The sequence below is a fragment of the Pecten maximus genome, chromosome 10, assembly GCF_902652985.1.
Source record: "Pecten maximus chromosome 10, xPecMax1.1, whole genome shotgun sequence".
Taxonomy (NCBI): Eukaryota; Metazoa; Mollusca; class Bivalvia; order Pectinida; family Pectinidae; genus Pecten; species Pecten maximus.
The window spans coordinates 9258006-9278086 of record NC_047024.1 but is presented as its reverse complement, the minus strand read 5'-3'; the positions used below and the strand labels follow the sequence as shown (position 1 = coordinate 9278086).

The following is a 20081-nucleotide window of genomic DNA, read 5'->3' as shown; positions in this document are numbered from 1 at the left end:
CGAATAGAATGATTTATACGTCATGTAATTAACACCGACTGTCAGATTGACCCTAATGACGGTTAACATAACACCGACTGTCAGATTGACCCTAATGACGGTTAACATAACACCGACTGTCAGATTGACCCTAATGACGGTTAACATAACACCGACTGTCAGATTGACCCTAATGACGGTAAACATAACACCGACTGTCAGATTGACCCTAATGACGGTTAACATAACACCGACTGTCAGATTGACCCTAATGACGGTTAACATAACACCGACTGTCAGATTGACCCTAATGACGGTTAACATAACACCGACTGTCAGATTGACCATAATGACGGTAAACATAACACAGAAGATATCTGTATCCGGGAGTAATTAGCAGTATGATAATCGCCATCAGTCCTTAGCTTGTCTTACAAACAGCAAAACATTATCATGAAGGCATCTTAGAGCAGTGTTGTATTCATTAGTCTTGAGAGTATACATCTCATCAACATCATACAATTACATAGAATAACTCAGCTCGGGTAGAGCAATGCACTGGCATATGACATTACATATATATGATTCAATAAGGTAAATGAATAGTATGGATCGAACTACTAGTTACTAGAAGCCATCAGAGTAGAACGTAGTTTAGATGCTTGGTATAAAAACTTGCCCAGATTACTAAATTCTTTAACATTACCCGTTGATAGTAAATTGATTATCTTATCGAAAGAGGGATTAACCCGATAGCGAGGCTTTATATATTTCATTCTGAGACCGTCTATTCAATATAAGATATCTAGATGAACCCGTGTGTGTGGTATATATGTGATTTTAATCAATATATAATGGTATTACGCTATTATCGGGAGACTTAAACAGATAAACCATATTTTGTCTCGTGTGAAGTTTACTAGCATGCCGCACTAACCACGAGATACGAGTCGTAAAATACAATTATACAGTATATAAAACAAACACTTGGCTCAATTCCTAATATGTCTAGATACATGCTTGTGTCTCTGTCAATAGGTATTCTAACAGGACATCTGCTTTGGCAGTAGTTGTAAAAACATCGTAAATTACAGGCTGTGAGGCGTTTTTTAATAAAATTGTAAGCTAAGCCATGATCAGACGATACAGATAAGTGTTTGATGACATAATTTATCTTAGCATGCTCTTCCAAATGTCAAATGTTCTGTAACAAAGCTAATATTTTCTTATACCAAAGCTTGCGTTGTTTGAATTGTTTGACCTGATTACCTATTGTGACAGCGTTGGTCTTGTTTGTTGTGATAAAACTTTTAACCTCAGGGGCATATTTTTCTTTCATGATTTTCTATGTGCTACTGTTGGAACTTAAATCAGCAGAGGACTGTTTACTCATTCTGTGTCTCAATTCATTGACCCTTCTTTGCAATGATTTCATTTGTTCTACCATATTCCGGCTCCACACGCCGATTTGGTACATTACAGCCACTGAATAACCTGGTTCTGGTTCCGGTTTTTCTTATTATCGCCATTCTTATTCTTCCTCCATACTTTGTCCGCCACATTTCTATTAAACGGCGCATTGAACTTTCAAGAGACTTGGTATGGGTATTGATGAGCAAGTTCAAAAATACCGTCAGTATTTGATTTTGTAGTACGAAATCAAATATGGCCGCCATGGTCTCTGATTATCTCATATAGGGCCATATTTTTAAATATCCAGACATTTAAAGTTTCCTCCAAAAAGAAGCTTGTGATTAGTCGAAATCCAGATATTTAAAAATGGCCTCCAAAGAGAAGCTTCCGATAAGCCGAAATCCAGATATTTAAAAATGGCCTCCAAAGAGAAGCTTCTGATAAGCCGAAATCCAGATATTTAAAAATGGCCTCCAAAGAAAAGCTGCTGATTGGTCAAAATCCAGATATTTAAAGATGACCTCAAAAGAGAAGCTTCTGATTAGTCGAAATCTAGATATTTAAAAATGACCTCCAAAGAGAAGCTTCTGATTAGTCGAAATCCAGATATTTAAAAATGGTCTCCAACGGAAAGCTTCTGATTATTCGAAATCCAGATATTTGAAAATGGCCACCAAAGAGAAGCTTCTGATTAGTCGAAATCCAGATATCTTAAAAGTGATTAAGCCTAACACCACAAAACTTACAATGTGACTGACTGTTTCCTTACCTATGACATCAGGGACAGTTAGTAGGGACATAAATAACGAACTTGCGTTACAATTAAAACTTCATGGTCATATATGTGTATGGATTGGAGTGTAACACACATTTATCATGTATCTTCTTTAGCATCGTAAACTATATCATTTCTGCAATGGCATGGGTAAATACAGCGGTTCCAATATGACGCTAACCAACTCTAACTTCACTCCTATCCTGAGCGAGATTAAATCATCGCACGCGCCACGAGAGATTTTGGTATTAGGCACAGGCGTATATACTGCACGTTGACATAATTACACCTTTCTGATAATTAGCTTTTAATACACAATCAGGAAATGCAAAACAACGAAATTGTCATTTTTATAATGGTTGTACATGTATAAAAATTACATTATTGGGGATAGCGGCTAAGGCTCAAACTTCCTGTCCACAAAATGTTCACTTTCCGTACTACATGTACTTCTATTTCCCCCGCAATGACGTTAGGGGTTTGCTAGAATCAGGCTGTACGTCAGTATTTTTAAACCTTGCGAAAGTCTGTTAAGGTACTCATCACACTGAAGTTGTTCATCCAATCTGATTACAATACGGATAGCGAAGGCGTATTGAAGAGATATATTTTAATCAGGTTGTTCACAGTGTAGGCGTATTGAAGAGATTATTTTAATCAGATTGTTCATAGTGTAGGCGTATTGAAGAGATTATTTTAATCAGGTTGTTCACAGTGTAGGCGTAATGAAGAGATATATTTTAATCAGATTGTTCACAGTGTAGGCGTATTGAAGAGATATATTTTAATCAGATTGTTCATAGTGTAGGCGTAATGAAGAGATATATTTTAATCAGATTGTTCATAGTGTAGGCGTAATGAAGAGATATATTTTAATCAGATTGTTCATAGTGTAGGCGTAATGAAGAGATATATTTTAATCAGATTGTTCATAGTGTAGGCGTATTGAAGAGATATATTTTAATCAGATTGTTCATAGTGTAGGCGTAATGAAGAGATATATTTTAATCAGATTGTTCATAGTGTAGGCGTAATGAAGAGATATATTTTAATCAGATTGTTCATAGTGTAGGCGTAATGAAGAGATATATTTTAATCAGATTGTTCATAGTGTAGGCGTATTGAAGAGATATATTTTAATTAGATTGTTCATAGTGTAGGCGTATTGAAGAGATATATTTTAATTAGATTGTTCATAGTGTAGGCGTAATGAAGAGATATATTTTAATTAGATTGTTCATAGTGTAGGCGTAATGAAGAGATATATTTTAATCAGATTGTTCATAGTGTAGGCGTATTGAAGAGATATATTTTAATTAGATTGTTCATAGTGTAGGCGTAATGAAGAGATATATTTTAATCAGATTGTTCATAGTGTAGGCGTATTGAAGAGATATATTTTAATCAGATTGTTCATAGTGTAGGCGTATTGAAGAGATATGTTTCAATAGATTGTTCATAGTGTAGGCGTAATGAAGAGATATATTTCAATTAGATTGTTACTAATTACAATGGTAAACTGGATATTGTCCTGGCATTTTTACAAACAGTATTGAACCTGACTTCCCGACGTTTGTAGTTAGCCCACAGGTACTGCCAGTAGGGTGTTTGTTCTCTGAACGCCATTTTTTTAACAATAGGTAGGTGTCGTTTCAGGAAACAATGGGAAGGTAAGTATATACTGCTGGCTGTATCTCCATTTGCCCACTTTTTAAAATCCTATAATGAGGGAAGTGTTGTGACAAGAATTATAGTCTATTTCAGAGTAGTTAACCTAAATTTACCTGTGTTTTTTACCTGTGTTTTTCACCTGTTACCTGATTATATCATGATGGTAACTTATACCTATAGGATGTATATACATATCAAGAAAAACTTATTAATTAAAAACAATGCAATAAATTACAATATATATATATATTAATTGCATTTATAGACTATAATGAACTAATTATCTAAAATCAAAGATTTTTTAATAATAATTTTATCATTACCTATAATAACAATACAATTTCACCAATTTTCAATGATCATATGTAACAATGTCCAATAATATTAATGACTGAATGATGGAGATGACTCGCGGATCATCAGCTTTCCAACCACGGACAGCTTATTTGACCTCGCCAACGCCGACACCATCTACTGCGACGGAACATTCTTCACCTCTATTATGCAAACATTTCAGTCTCCATGTCAACTATACCAGTGCGATTTATTGTCTAATGTTAATTATTTGTGTATATTCTGGTGTTGCTCATGTATCGTATATATGATCTTAGTGTCAAATAAAAAAAACTTCTGAAACTTCTGAAACATGCCCAAGCTTTTCTATCAGATTTATACCATCCATGCAGACATAGACGGACAGATGTACCCACTAGTCTACACTTTATTGCCTAGCAAGACCCAGCAGACCTACACCCGATTCCTCACCCTTCTGAAGATGACCATGACGAACTACAACCCCCCCCCCCCCCGCCAACGCAGCATCACACCTTCTTCACTTGAGTAAAGATAAAAATCAGGGAAGAAACCTGCGTATGAACTGTAATGATATTAATAATATTGCCATATATACTGTATCTTAGATGTTGTACAAATGTAAATATGTGTTTATAAAAAAAAAAAAAATTTAAATGAATTGTTTCCATCTCATGAAATTTACATGTATATGGTAAAATAATGTTTAATTAAAATGTATTGATATGAAACTGTAGTCGATATGTATCGCATAATGTATTTAAAGTAACATATTGTAATGATATCTAAAATATGTCTTAAATGAATGAAGGGATTTGTAGTGTAATATCTTCCATAAAAAATGAAATTAATGTATTTAGTGCTTTCTTGGTGATATATGTTGCTGATTGAAATGTATTATCTATATACAATTTGTATGTCTGTCGTTGTATAATTTAGTTTTATGTCATTAGTACTCATTACATGTATTCTTTCTAAAAAAATTATTTTTTAATTAAAATGAATTGATATGTAACTGTAGTTATGTATCGCACAATGTATTTAAAGTAACATATTGTAATGTTATGTAAAATGTGTCTTAAATGAATGAACGCATTTGTATTATAATATTTTCCATAAAATGAAATTAATGTAATATTAATGTTACATGTCACAGGTATATATATCTCTATTTCCCCACTTTCTCCAGGTAGCACAGGTAAATGACAACAGGTAAAACACAGGTCAAATTAAAATGGAACAGACTATAATTGGTTTTCCTTTGTTCTCCTATATCAACACTTTTCTTTGAACTTTAAAAAGTGGGCAAATGGAGAACACCCCATACTGCTTCCTATAAGCTGTATTTTTACCCGTGTTTCAAACAGCATACAGCAGAATTGCATTACTTTTTTCATTTTCTTAAAACATACATGCATGCATTCAATAAATGAGCTAATAACTAATACAGATTTAATTAAAGAAGTAGCAACAAGTATATTATACCATGGAATAAAGTTATAGCACTGAATATTTCTTGTTAACTAATTAAAGTTTATTCCAGCAATCTTAGCAGTAAGGAATATATATCTGTTGATTAATATTGTACACATAGACATCTTATTATCACTAATCTCGCAAATACAGATTAATATGAAAAATGGACAAGTAATGTTCATAGCTAAATGAAAACGATTACATGTTTGAAATAAAAAGGCTTACATAGAGAAAGTAAAATATATGAAATCAAAACTTGTATAGAGAAAGTTAAAATATCTTAAATAAAAACGTACATAGAGAAAGTTTAAACTGAATGGCATACATGTACATGTACCTCTAAAAAATGCAATATAAGAAGTTTGAGGGCGATATGCTGGAGCACGTACGGAAAACCAATCCACGTTAATTTTACAAAAATGCACATGTATTCATTGTTTTGATCCTCTATTTTGCAACATTTATCTTGATAATCCATTTAATGTGGATCGGGGAGCGGGGGCACTTGTCAACCATCATAAAGAAAATTCAATTGCTTCTATTGAAATGTTTATTATTAGTTTTTTTATCGTGCAAAAACCTCCTTATTATTATTTTTTTTAAGTATTTCTGAATATATTTGGAAAACAGGTATCTATCGTTGATATCTCCGGGTACTGATGCTACATATTCGACAAAGGGTAAGTATGATTGACTGAAAAATAAGAACAGTGTTGTATATTTGATTCAATACCAAATGCTACATACTTTATACTATTACCATCCTCATATTTTTGTTTTAAAAAGTGAACAGATAATTGCATCTCTAAGGAATTCACCAGGATAATGTTGATGTTGTTTTTTTATTTTGAAAATATTTCTAAACCAGGAGTGGCATTGTTTTGCATTTCTTATGATGCTGCCGGCGATGTGGCCTCTTGGAAAGAGAGAGGATATTAATTATGAGAAGCAGTGCACATGGTTACAATGCCGGCGATGTGGCATTTTGGAAGGAGGGAACATTTTGATTATTTAGAGGCAGTTCACATGTTTACAACATCTTGGAAGGAGAGAGAATATGTTTACATGCAGGTGTTCATGTATTTACCAGATACCTGAATACATTTGTTTATGTACAAAACCAGTGTTGATAATCTTGTGATTTTATTACTGTTGTTAATGTTCTGGGTCAGAAGCGTGCAGTAAGGAAAAAATGTTCCTGGTATTAGATTACTAACTATATAGAGAAAAAGTTGTCGTGACCGTGATGGAAGTCACGCGTATCATGTTCATTAGTGACAGAAGGAGCGGAGAACTACTACGGTGGCGATGTTAATGTCACTTATAACAGATATACACTTATCTACTCACATCAGTTGGTAGGTATTACTTGTCATTAATGTTTTGGGCAGGCTTCGTTTTTTCGCCTCTTTAGTAAATTATAAACGTCAATGTATTAACGTGGTGTGACAGAAAGAGCCATTATTAACACATATGTACGACAGATGTAATACGTACACATAGCACAAGCACTTAGTAATCGTTTTTGAAGTCTTTTGACGGATAAACAACGAAAAGTAAAACTCTACAAATTCAAAGATACATTATCAGTTCGATAAGCGTACCAATGTTCTGAAGAAAATTTTCATGCATAAATTATTCGTTATTTTGCCGAAATGTCAAAGATAATGATATGGTATGCTATCGATACGTGTGTATCTATCGCTAACCGTGCTATTCGTAAAGGTAGTGTTTAACCGTGTTACTTGTAAAGTAGTGTTTAACCGTGTTACATGTAAAGGTAGTGTTTGACCGTGTTACTTGTAAAGGTTGTGTTTAACTGTGTTACTTGTAAAGGTAGTGTTTAACCGTGTTACTTGTTAAGGTAGTGTTTAAACGTGTAATTGTGAAGGTAGTGTTTAACCGTGTTACTTGTTAAGGTAGTGTTTAAACGTGTAATTGTGAAGGTAGTGTTTAACCGTGTTACTTGTTTAGGTTGTGTTTAACCGTGTTACTTGTTAAGGTAGTGTTTAACCGTGTTACTTGTACAGGTAGTGTTTAACTGTGTAATTGTAAATTTCGTGTTTAACCGTGTTACTTGTACAGGTAGTGTTTAACCGTGTTACTTGTTAAGGTAGTGTTTAACCGTGTTACTTGTTAAGGTAGTGTTTAACCGTGTTTCTTGTAAAGGTAGTGTTTAAACGTGTAATTGTGAAGGTAGTGTTTAACCGTGTTACTTGTTAAGGTAGTGTTTAACCGTGTTACTTGTTAAGGTAGTGTTTAAACGTGTAATTGTGAAGGTAGTGTTTAACCGTGTTACTTGTAAAGGTAGTGTTTAACCGTGTTACTTGTTAAGGTAGTGTTTAACCGTGTTACTTGTTAAGGTTGTGTTTAACCTTGTTACTTGTACAGGTAGTGTTTAACCGTGTTACTTGTAAAGGTAGTGTTTAAACGTGTTACTTGTAAAGGTAGTGTTTAACCGTGTTACCTGTTAAGGTAGTGTTTAACCGTGTTACTTGTAAATTTCGTGTTTAACCGTGTTACTTGTAAATTTCGTGTTTAACCGTGTTACTTGTAAAGGTAGTGTTTAAACGTGTTACTTGTACAGGTAGTCTTTAACCGTGTTACTTGTTAAGGTAGTGTTTAACCGTGTTACTTGTAAAGGTAGTGTTTAAACGTGTTACTTGTACAGGTAGTGTTTAACTGTGTAATTGTAAATCAAACTGCTCTAAGTCAACAAACGCTGGTTTGAAACTTCCAGATCTTCATCACAGATTTCAGGAAAAAACATCACTGGGGATATTACACTGTATTCATTGTAGTCGCCTTTATATACCACTTTCAGATCAATGAGGTAATTAGGGTTGTTTAAGTGGGTTCTTTTATTTATTTTGTAGTGTAATATATGATGGTGTTCCGTCATTACAAAATCTAATAATCGCTTTCCTGAATGTTATTGAAATCAATACATAGACAATGTATAAGTCAACTGTAAAACAAACCTGTAGTTCTATTCACTAACGTCTCTCGGAAATGTCATACATAATACTGAGTCTGTTTAAGGTTTATTGTTGTCGGTTACATCACAATGCCTCTGTCTTTTAGTAGATACTACTTGATGTATTTAACTAATTAATTAATTGATTACATATTTACTTCTAACCTGTGAACGAGTACAGTGTATAGTACAAACACACAAATCAATAAAGAAAATACAGCTCACAAAGAGTGGATACAGGTTCATCCGTAACTAATGTTCCAAAATTACCTAAATCTTTTCCCCGTTTCCAAAAGTTTGATGAATTTCAGCATATTAGGTCGTAAATGCAAGTGTAAGCCTACCTTGTATTTATTTTTTGACAATTAAGGAGCTAATTACAATGTATGTCTATATGAACCACTCTTGTTGGCCCGGATGGAAACTCGCGTGGAGCCTTTCTGTGGGAGCAAACCACGATACGACAGTACACTCTTCCTTATATAAAACGGTAACATTTTAAAATAAAATGCTTTTCGTTTTCAACATTATTGTTGTATTCAAAAGGCTTTATGTAACAGTGGATTTGGAGCTTACATGACTCATATCAACAGTGCGAAGGCTGTTTGAAAACGCGTTTATACTTATCATATATACCAGTGAGGACATCCCCAATGATGGCTTTTTAAACAGAATATTTGGGTTATTTACACAATTATTTCATCATATTAAAACAATTAAATTAAAATAACAAATCAAAAGGATAAGCAAGAGTTTGAAAACGGTTCATTGGTATGGGGACAAGTCTGTTAGTAAAACGGTATTAAATGGAATTATTGTTAATCATAAGTCATGCGAAATATGTTTTTATGTTTCAAATCTCAAAACTGTGATGTTATTTATATAAAAATACTTTTTTTTGAACGAATTTTTGCCTGTATAAAAAATATTTTCCTATGATAAATTAAGGAGTGTACAATTACGGGTCTCCGACTCGCTTGCAGTTTTAGTGTACCGCTGTCGTACATGTGGTATTCTAAAAACATCTTGCTAATGCCGGGCAGCGAAGTGTTTTTGCAGCCGAACGAAAAAACTAAAGGCAAGTTAAAAGATACCCGGAATGCCTCGGATTTATAGTCTACAAACTTAAATTGTTCCGACCTTTCCCGCGGTTTTATACACCCAGATGTTAAAGAAAACAGTGATTACGCAATTTCCGAGCTCGGACTTGTGCTTTCCGCATGAGATATCGCTGGGAGAGGTAGCGCCTATTCGGGAGATACACAAGTAAGGTTAATGGGAGACAAGCTGTTGCTGCCATGATGTCGGCACATTTCCGCAGTACCAGGCTGTAATACGGCAACGAGAAATAGGAATAAACTTGGCATTATCTTAACAATATTATAAATATCTATTTAGATAAAAGTGACGCCATCATAATACATTTTAATCTATCTAAAGATATGCTATTTTGTAACAACAGTGTATATTCCAATCCGTACATGTTTATATGCAACAAACATTTTCCCGGAATCGACACAACATATTGGAGGATCTGGATCACAGAGAAGTTGATATGTGTGACGGCCTTGACCACAGAGAAGTTGACATGTGTGACGGCCTTGACCACAGAGAAGTTGACATGTGTGACGGCCTTGACCACAGAGAAGTTGACATGCGTGACGGCCTTGACCACAGAGAAGTTGACATGCGTGACGGCCTTGACCACAGAGAAGTTGACATGTGTGACGGCCTTGACCACAGAGAAGTTGACATGTGTGACGGCCTTGACCACAGAGAAGTTGACATGTGTGACGGCCTTGACCACAGAGAAGTTGACATGTGTGACCCTCCAGAAGAAATGTACCAGTGTTGTCTCTTGATTAATTTCTAGTAAGAATTTCTCTGTGGAGTACCCTCAAGAATCAAACTTTGTAATACTTGTACGGTACAATATAATATCCTTCTGGACTGATAAGAATATGTAGTGTAGTGAAGTTATATTACACTACATTTATTTGTTTCGCATAATAAGATAATTGTTTGCCGGCGAATTGATGCTCCGAATTTTGAAGCGGAGCGTCAAGGTTTTCACCTAAAGTACCGATTTTTTGATGCATTGAAAATCCCTGATTCTTTGGAGGCAATTCTTTCATTATCGTCACTGGCCGCTGTTTGAAGTATAGCAGGTTTTGAGTGATTGGAACGGCCAACTATCCCGACACTTTTACATCGAAACAGCCAGCCCTATCACTTAAAACAAATCAAATCCTGCCGAACTCAGACCGATTTTCGAGTGCTGTTTTAAAGGATCGGATGAATTCCTTGACAGAGTCATTACCGAGGGGTAACAGTAGTAGCCATGCGCAAGTAATCGCCCGAGGAAGCTTGTCTGTTGTATTCTGAACATTGAATTCAACCATCATGTCACAGTCTCCAACAGGAAGTGACCGCATGCCCGTGATGAACTCGTACAGGTTAAGGGCCTGCTCATCTGTAAACAGAAAGAACAGTTGTACCGTAGATCAAAATAGCGATATATATTTAGTAAAACTTTCCAGACTTCAAATTAAATAGCACACTGCATGTAGAAACGTAGTCCGTTTTCAGTGGATGAAAATGACATTGAACCATTAACATAAAGCTGTATATCAAAACCATTAACACACTTATACAGTCATTCGGCAACAACAAAACAAGAGGCCCATGGGGCCTGTATCGCTCACCTGGTTGGATTTGACCAAATGTCAAAATAATGTTCATGTTCAATTCCTTTTGTTAGTTAACCTCAAACAATGCTATTTATGGTTATAGCGTGGGGATCCCAACTGCTTTAAAGAAATAATGAAGTCCAGACTCTCTGAGTTTACAACATGCATTTATAACTTTATAACTAGTAGTGATTTAAAGGAATTACCTCTATTTCCCATATGGGGCCCCACCTCTTTTGCCCCTCGGGGTCAGAGTAACCATTTATGCAAAATCTGTTCCCCTTCCCCCAAGAATGTTTCTTACTAAATTGGGTTCAAATCCATTCATAACTTTATGACTAGTAGCGATTTTAAGGAATTACCTTTATTTCCCCATTAGGCCCCGCCCCTTTGGCCCCTAGGGGGTCAGAGTCACCATTTATGCAAAATCTGTTACCCTTCCCCCAAGAATGTTTCTTACTAAATTGGGTTCAAATCCATTCATAACTTTATGACTAGTAGCGATTTGAAGGAATTACCTCTATTTCCCCATTAGGCCCCGCCCCTTTGGCCCCTTGGGGGTCAGAGTCACCATTTATGCAAAATCTGTTCCCCTTCCCCAAAGAATATTTCTGACCAAATTGGGTTCAAATCCTTTCATAACTTTATGACTAGTAGCGATTTGAAGACATTACCTCTATTTCCCCTAATGGGCCCCGCTCCTTTGGCCCCTTGGGGTCAGAGTAACCATTTATGCAAAATCTGTTCCCCTTCCCCAAAGGATGTTTCTGACCAAATTGGGTTCAAATCCATTCATAACTTTATGACTAGTAGCGATTTGAAGGAATTACCCCTATTTCCCCATTAGGCCCCGCCCCTTTGGCCCCTTGGGGGTCAGAGTAACCATTTATGTAAAATCTGTTCCCCTTCCCTGAAGGATGTTTCTGACCAAATTGGGTTCAAATCCTTTCATAACTTTATGACTAGTAGCGATTTGAAGGAATTACCTCTATTTCCCCTAATCGGCCCCGCCCCTTTGGCCCCTTGGGGTCAGAGTAACCATTTATGCAAAATCTGTTCCCCTTCCCCAAAGGATGTTTCGAACCAAATTGGGTTCAAATCCATTCATAACGTTATGACTAGTAGCGATTTGAAGGAATCACCTCTATTTCCCCATTAGGCCCCGCCCCTTTGGCGCCTAGGGGGTCAGAGTCACCATTTATGCAAAATCTGTTCCCCTTCCCCAAAGGATGTTTCTGACCAAATTGGGTTCAAATCCTTTCATAACTTTATGACTAGTAGCGATTTGAAGGAATTACCTCTATTTCCCCATTAGGCCCCGCCCCTTTGGCCCCTAGGGGGTCAGAGTCACCATTTATGCAAAATCTGTTCCCCTTCCCCAAAGGATGTTTCTGACCAAATTGGGTTCAAATCCATTCATAACTTTATGACTAGTAGCGATTTGAAGGAATTACCTCTATTTCCCCATTAGGCCCCGCCCCTTTGGCCCCTTGGGGGTCAGAGTCACCATTTATGCAAAATCTGTTCCCCTTCCCCAAAGGATGTTTCTGACCAAATCGGGTTCAAATCCATTCATAACTTTATGACTAGTAGCGATTTGAAGGAATTACCTCTATTTCCCCATTAGGCCCCGCCCCTTTGGCCCCTTCGGGGTCAGAGTAACCATTTATGCAAAATCTGTTCCCCTTCCCCAAAGGATGTTTCTGACCAAATTGGGTTCAAATCCATTGATAACTTTATGACTAGTAGCGATTTTAAGGAATTGCCTCAATTTCCCCTATTGGGCCCCGCCCCTCAGGCCCCTTGGGGGTCAGAGTCACCATTTATGCAAAATCTGATCCCCTTCTGCCAAGGATGTTTCTGACCAAATTTGGTCAAAATCCAATAAGAACTTTTTGACTAGTAGCGATTTGAAGCAAATGTTGACGGACGGACGACGGACGACGGACGCTGCACCATGGCATAAGCTCACCGGACCTTCGGTCCAGGTGAGCTAATAAGGTTTTATACTAGGGTAACACTGTTCTTCGGAAGTATAGCCCTGAAATATACACGTGAATTCGATAACTATAACACATTGGTACACATACACAAATATCGAAAATATATCGGAAATTACATAATGTTTTTATATTTAAAATATATGAAATACAAAAAAATGTAAATTTGATAAACAACTACCAAACGACTTTCTCATGTTTCGTAAGAATAACTTGACAACGTGACCTTGTATCGTCACGCACGTATATGTGTGGTTACCCGGCGATACTAACTTACATTACCAAAGTATACCGCCTGACACATGATGGGTAAGGAACCTTGTATGACCATTGACCGACTATCCTTAATTTGATAGCCTGTATCAAACTGTCAAGTCGTCAAAACACATGTACGTTCTTGGTAAACACGAGTTCATGATCCATCACCAGACGAGCAATAAGGTGATCTACTGAACAGGAAGATCGTACAGGTCAAAGCTACATAATCGATATTAAACTACATGTATGACCGCATAACAGACTGTCGAAATGCAGTAAAGCGTTACTTACCAGACAGACTGGTCAAGCATAACGCCGCCCACTGTTTGACGTTGACTTGTCCATCAGATATTGCCCTTAAGTTCACCAGCGGATCAAGTAATTGTTTCTGCATAAACGCACTGTCCACAAAGAAACCTTCTGTTGGAACTAAAAATCGTTCAAGGTCACAAGCATATCGCTTGACCTTGTCCAAAAATCCCAGGCTATGAAGACCTTCTACAAGTTGTTCTATAGCCTTTGTGCAATGCTGTAGTCTCATAAAGTTCTTTAAGTGAATCATTGTTGCTTCTGATTTAGTCTAAAATAGAATAAAACTATTGTAACTGAAGGAAAAATTGAATTGGGAGTTTAAAGGCAACGTATGGTAACAAAAACGAAAGATACGATGTTAAAAGAGCAATACGATGTCCAATTGAATACATTCTGAAGATTCAATGCATTTTAGATGATTGGAAGTCTCGGCAAAAACAAAACAAAAAAAAATTAAAAGTCAAATAGTACTATTGGTTTAACTCTTTATTTCACACAACAATCAATGAAAGTGAATTAAATTAAATACGATTACATTTAAGGAGTTATCCATTATAATCCACACCTGTAGAGGATATATTATAATCCTCACCTGCTGTAGAGGATATATTATAATCCACACCTGTAGAGGATATATGATAATCCTCACCTGTAGAGGATATATTATAATCCCCACCTGTAGAGGATATATTATAATCCTCACCTGTAGAGGATATATGATAATCCTCACCTGTAGAGGATATATTATAATCCCCACCTGTAGAGGATATATGATAACCCTCACCTGTAGAGGATATATGATAATCCTCAACTGTAGAGGATATATGATAATCCTCACCTGTAGAGGATATATGATAATTCTCACCTGTAGAGGATATATGATAACCTCACCTGTAGAGGATATATGATAATCCACACCTGTAGAGGATATATTATAATCCTCAACTGTAGAGGATATATGATAATCCTCACCTGTAGAGGATATATTATAATCCATACCTGTAAAGGATATATGATATTTCTCACCTGTAGAGGATATATGATATTCCTCACCTGTAAAGGATATATGATAACCTCACCTGTAGAGGATATATGATAATCCACACCTGTAGAGGATATATGATAATCCACACCTGTAGAGGATATATGATAATCCTCAACTGTAGAGGATATATTATAATCCACACCTGTAGAGGATATATTATAATCCACACCTGTAGAGGATATATGATAATCCTCACATGTAGAGGATATATTATAATCCACACCTGTAGAGGATATATGATAATCCTCACCTGTAGAGGATATATGATAATCCACACCTGTAGAGGATATATTATAATCCTCACCTGTAGAGGATATATTATAATTCACACCTGTAGAGGATATATGATAATCCTCACCTGTAGAGGATATATGATAATCCTCACCTGTAGAGGATATATTATAATTCACACCTGTAGAGGATATATGATAATCCTCACCTGTAGAGGATATATGATAATCCACACCTGTAGAGGATATATTATAATCCACACCTGTAGAGGATATATGATTATCCTCACCTGTAGAGGATATATGATAATCCTCACCTGTAGATGTTATATTATAATCCTCACCTGTAGTGGATATATTATAATCCACACCTGTAGAGGACCTTACACGCGGTATTTATTCCAGTAACCTGGTTTGTTTTACCTTCTCATAGTCCACAATGCTCATCTGTTTCAGGAGAAGCTGGATCTCAGTATCACCAAGAATCTGAAGCAACTCATCCTCCGTTCTGGCCTGCGTCTACAAAAAAAATGTAAATTACTACAACGTAATGCAGATTGATTCACCCAGTTCGTCGTCACATTATCTGGATGGGCAGGCGGCTTTAGTCGATGGAAAATGATAATTTGTACCCTCTGTTATATTTACCCTCATTCGTCCATGGACTTTTCACAGGTTTACTAGTAGATCTGCATTTTGTTTATATGCTTACCTAGATTATTATGTATACTTATATGGAGAAATGGGCATTTATGAGGGTATGAATAGTCATAATTACAGCCTGAACAAAGATCATTCATCACTCTCCCATCGATCTGAGCAAATAAGTTAATAAATAGATAATTAAATAAACTATAAAAGCGAAGTGAGAGTACGCATACAGTTTAACTGCTACCTGTCGTCTCGGTCTTCTATAGGCTACAAATGTCATTCTATAGTCGATATTTGTTATCAAGATTGGGTGGCAAATATTGATACAGCATCTTCCATTCATACCATCTATAAATGCCACACATTGTGTCAAGACAGGTTGACATTGGAGTTTATAGCTGAACTAAGAACAGATCGCGAAGGAAAATTACAAGCGGTCAATTGATAACATGAAGGAAAATGAACTTGAAATATCCGAGGAATATGTGAATGATGTTGTGAATGATATCGCCGGTATGTTTATGAAAATTTCAAGGAATGTGTTTGGGAGTAAAAAAAGTCAGGAGTAAGAATCTTTTTTACAGTTAAGGATGACAAACCGTGGTTAAATCGTGAATGTGTCACGAAAAGAAATGAATTTCACAAAGCCAAGAAAGCCTATAAAATCTTAAACAGTAATAAAAATCGGGAAAAAAAATTGAAAAAGAAAAGTAAAATTTCAAGAAGTTGAAGGTCAAATGTGGAAAGCTTCTAAGGTTGATCCTAAACTATTTTGGAATATTGAAAACATACAATACGAAAAAAGGGCTTTATGATCTGACGATAGATAAGCTTCATGAATATATCAAAAAATTGAATTTTGATAATGAACAAGATGAGGAATTTACAATCCCACTTATGGGTGAAGCCCCATATGAAAATATCCTAAATGGTGGAATTAATCTGAAGACGTTATTTTTGCTGTAAATAAATTAAGTAATAACAAAGCGTGTGGTATCGATAATATAATTAATGAGTATATCAAAAGTTCCATTGACGTTATGTTACCTATATATATGTAAATTTGTTTGATATTGTGTTAGACACTGGTATAATACCAGGGAGTTGGAGCACTGGTATTATTAAACCTATATTTAATAATAAAGATGATAGTAGGGATTTAGATTACTACAGAGCAATAACAATTGTCTCGTGTTTAGGTTAAAACTTTCACGTCCCTAATAAATCCTAGGCTATACAATCTTTCTGACGAGATCAGTCGTATAAGTAACGTTTAAGTAGGATTTAGAAAAGGGCATTCGACACGGATAATATATTCATTTTACATGTACATGTACTTATATCAATTTACTTATCTTCTTTGTTGATTTTCGAAAAGCATTCGATTCAGTTTGGCGAATAGGTTTTTGGAAAAAAAATGCTTAAAAGTAACATTACTGGTAAAATATTCAAGGTCTTGTTTAACATGTACTCTTATACAAAATCCTGTGTAAAAAATGGTAATGAAGTATCGCAAATGTTCACCTCCAATATCGGGCTCAAACAAGGAGAAAATTGTCCGCCATTTTTAGTTGCAGTGTATCTTAACGATTTGGAAGATTTTTCTTATGGAGAAAAATATTGATTGTTTGATAAAAATCAACGAGTCTTATTGAGATACTATTGGCGTTTGTTGTCCTGTCGCTGATGATACAGTCTTAACGTCAGAAACACCAGACGGGTTACAAACTATATTCAACAAGTTTAAAGAATACTGTCAACAGTGGAAACTAAGTGTAAACATAGAGAAATAAAAAATTGTAATGTTTTCTAAAAGAAAAAGAAAATGAAATTTATTTACTTTATATGATAAGGAACTTGATATCCAAAATTCGTTTTAATATCTAGGTGTTCTTTTTGATTACAATGGTAGTTTTGCCACGGTAAAAATAAACGTCTATCCGAGCAAGCCCAAAAGACACTTTTTGTTGTGTATCGGAAAATAAGAAATATTGGTTTAACTCTCGATTTGAAATTCAAATTATTTGATTCATTGGTCTCTCCTATTTCATTATACTCATGTGAAGTCTGGGGTTATGACAACTCCCGTTATCTTAATCGGGAAAAAAATCATTAACAGTTCTGTAAGAGAATTCTGGGCTTAAGGAAAAGTACATCCAACTAAGTAAGAACGATTACATTTTGGTACTCGCTGGTTTTGAATGAAAACAAATTATCAAGTTGTATGTATGGATTGATGTATGTACTACATGAAACAGGTCAAATGGAATTTAAATGGATTAACTATATTTAAAACACACTAGATAGTATTGATTTAAGTCATGTCTGGATGTATCTGAAAATTTGTGTACCAAATATTAATTATCTAAAGACTGAAATTACAAAAAAATGAAAGATCAGTTTATTCAATCCTGGTTAAATGAAATTGAACATTCGTCCAGGGGACGTGTGTATACTATTTTTAAAATAATTCCGGTATGGATGATTATCTACTACATCTGAATAAAAAAATACTAAAAAAATATTTGTAAATTTAAAACTTCAAATATTAGTCTTCCAGTAGAAGTAGGAAGATGGCGAGGAATTCAGCATCAGGACCGGATATGCCCATCCTGTTATAGTGGTATACATATGTAGGTGACGATTTTTTTTTTTTTTTCTGCGTAAAAATTGTACACAACTGAAGCTGAAGTACATCCCGGCATATTACTACAAAAATCCCAGTAAGTACAAAATGAAAGGAATGTTTATAAGTTTTCATAAAAATCTGTTAACAAATATAAGTCTATTTATTATAAAAAATATCGTATATGTTATAGTGTTATTACCACTACTGAATGCTTTACGTAAGAGCTGGATGCAGTTACAATAAGTAGGCTTGGTTTGGTTTGGTTTTATTTAACGTCCTATTAACAGCCAGTGTCATTTAAGGACGTGCCAGGTTTTAAAGGTGGAGGAAAGCCGGAGTACCCGGAGAAAAAACCGCCGGCCTACGGTCAGTACCTGGCAACTGCCCCACGTAGGTTTCGAACTCGCAACCCAGAGGTGGAGGGCTAGTGTTAAAGTGTCGGGACACCTTAACCACTCAGCCACCGCGGCCCCTTCAATAAGTATGCTCTTTGTATATAATCATGTAAAACTGATATTTATATATATCTAAGTTATTGCCTGTCATGTATTTAAACTATGTAATATGCATGACCTCTTGTCACACATCAAAATTGTGTCTAAGTGAATAATAAAATCTTGAAATCTTGAATCTTAAATGGCAGTTGCTACAAGTACGCAGAGCTTACATAGAGCATATACGATAAGTAACCTTTGAACTTACCTGAGCCTTGGTGAGTTTTTGGAGTAACTTTTTCAGATTTTTATCCTCTGGTATATAGTCATTATTTAGAATTTTCTTGAAACAGCATTTAGCTAGGTAAGGAAAGCCGGCTCCTTGTTGTACGAGAGAGAGGACAATAGCTCGACCCAGTGAGAAGAACCAGCGTCCATGCAATGCAGCTGGATTGTCGACCGGAAACAGTTCTTTGTCATACCTTTGAAACATGCGTCGTTCAGGAACCATACATTCTTGAAAAAAGTTGGTAAACAACTGATTTCTAGGTCCACCCGTGTCACTGGCTGGCTCCGTCCATCCGTCATGTGTAAACTTCACCTCAAAGCGAGATTTGTCGGCTCCAGGTCTTTGGAGAACTTCTATAAAATCCTTGAATATTGAATCGCGTTGTATAGTTATCTGACGCTTAGTAGTCAGATAAGTACCAAGATCGGCCAGTGTTTCCTCCAAGCTCGATGCCCGTTGAGCACAAGCCATTGCCAAAAGAGAATTAAAAACGTCAAAATAATAGCCTGGGGAACTCACAATGACTTATCATATATGTTGTTTATACTGTCGGGTATTCGTGATCAAATTATTATATCAAATTTACAACCAATTGGCAAAACCCCAGGATATATACAACTTCCTGGTTCGCCTTTATAAATAACAGATCCAGGGTAAAAATCGATAGTAATATACCGAGCACTAAAGTGTTTATTGTCTACGTTGTCGAGCCATGCCAGGTCGTTAGATATAAAAATCAGCGCAAGTTTTAGATATATATATGTGTAGTTTAAATCTATATTTATATGTATATGTACGAGATATGTTTACGGTAGTGCTCCACAGTCCTGATTTATGTACAATTTAGATTAAGTAATACAGGTAATACAACTATAATGTAAGTATCCACAACCTGGTCCTGATATCAAGTTTCAATCTGCATCGACGTCAACACAATGAA

At 35.7% G+C, this 20081-nt stretch overlaps 1 protein-coding gene across 1 annotated transcript; it reads right to left on the bottom strand.

The window, feature by feature from the left end:
- Window positions 1-5588: 5588 nt before the first annotated feature.
- On the bottom strand, window positions 5589-19750 carry LOC117335394. Its single transcript, XM_033895354.1, has 4 exons — window positions 19121-19750; window positions 15562-15657; window positions 13843-14131; window positions 5589-11076 (listed from the first exon to the last, which is right to left on the bottom strand). Exons 1-4 carry the CDS (start codon window positions 19610-19612, stop codon window positions 10847-10849), a joined length of 1107 nt encoding a protein of 368 aa, XP_033751245.1. The 5' UTR covers window positions 19613-19750; the 3' UTR covers window positions 5589-10846.
- Between the last annotated feature and the right edge of the window lie 331 nt (window positions 19751-20081).

Excerpts from the sequence above, each read along its gene's own strand:
- LOC117335394 (XM_033895354.1), bottom strand. The coding sequence starts at position 19,612 with ATGGCTTGTGCTCAACGGGCATCGAGCTTGGAGGAAACACTGGCCGAT. Across the intron at positions 15,658-19,120 it reads AAAAACTCACCAAGGCTCAG|ACGCAGGCCAGAACGGAGGA; the intron begins GTAAGTTCAAAG and ends TTTTTTTTGTAG. Across the intron at positions 14,132-15,561 it reads GCATTGTGGACTATGAGAAG|ACTAAATCAGAAGCAACAAT; the intron begins GTAAAACAAACC and ends ATTCTATTTTAG.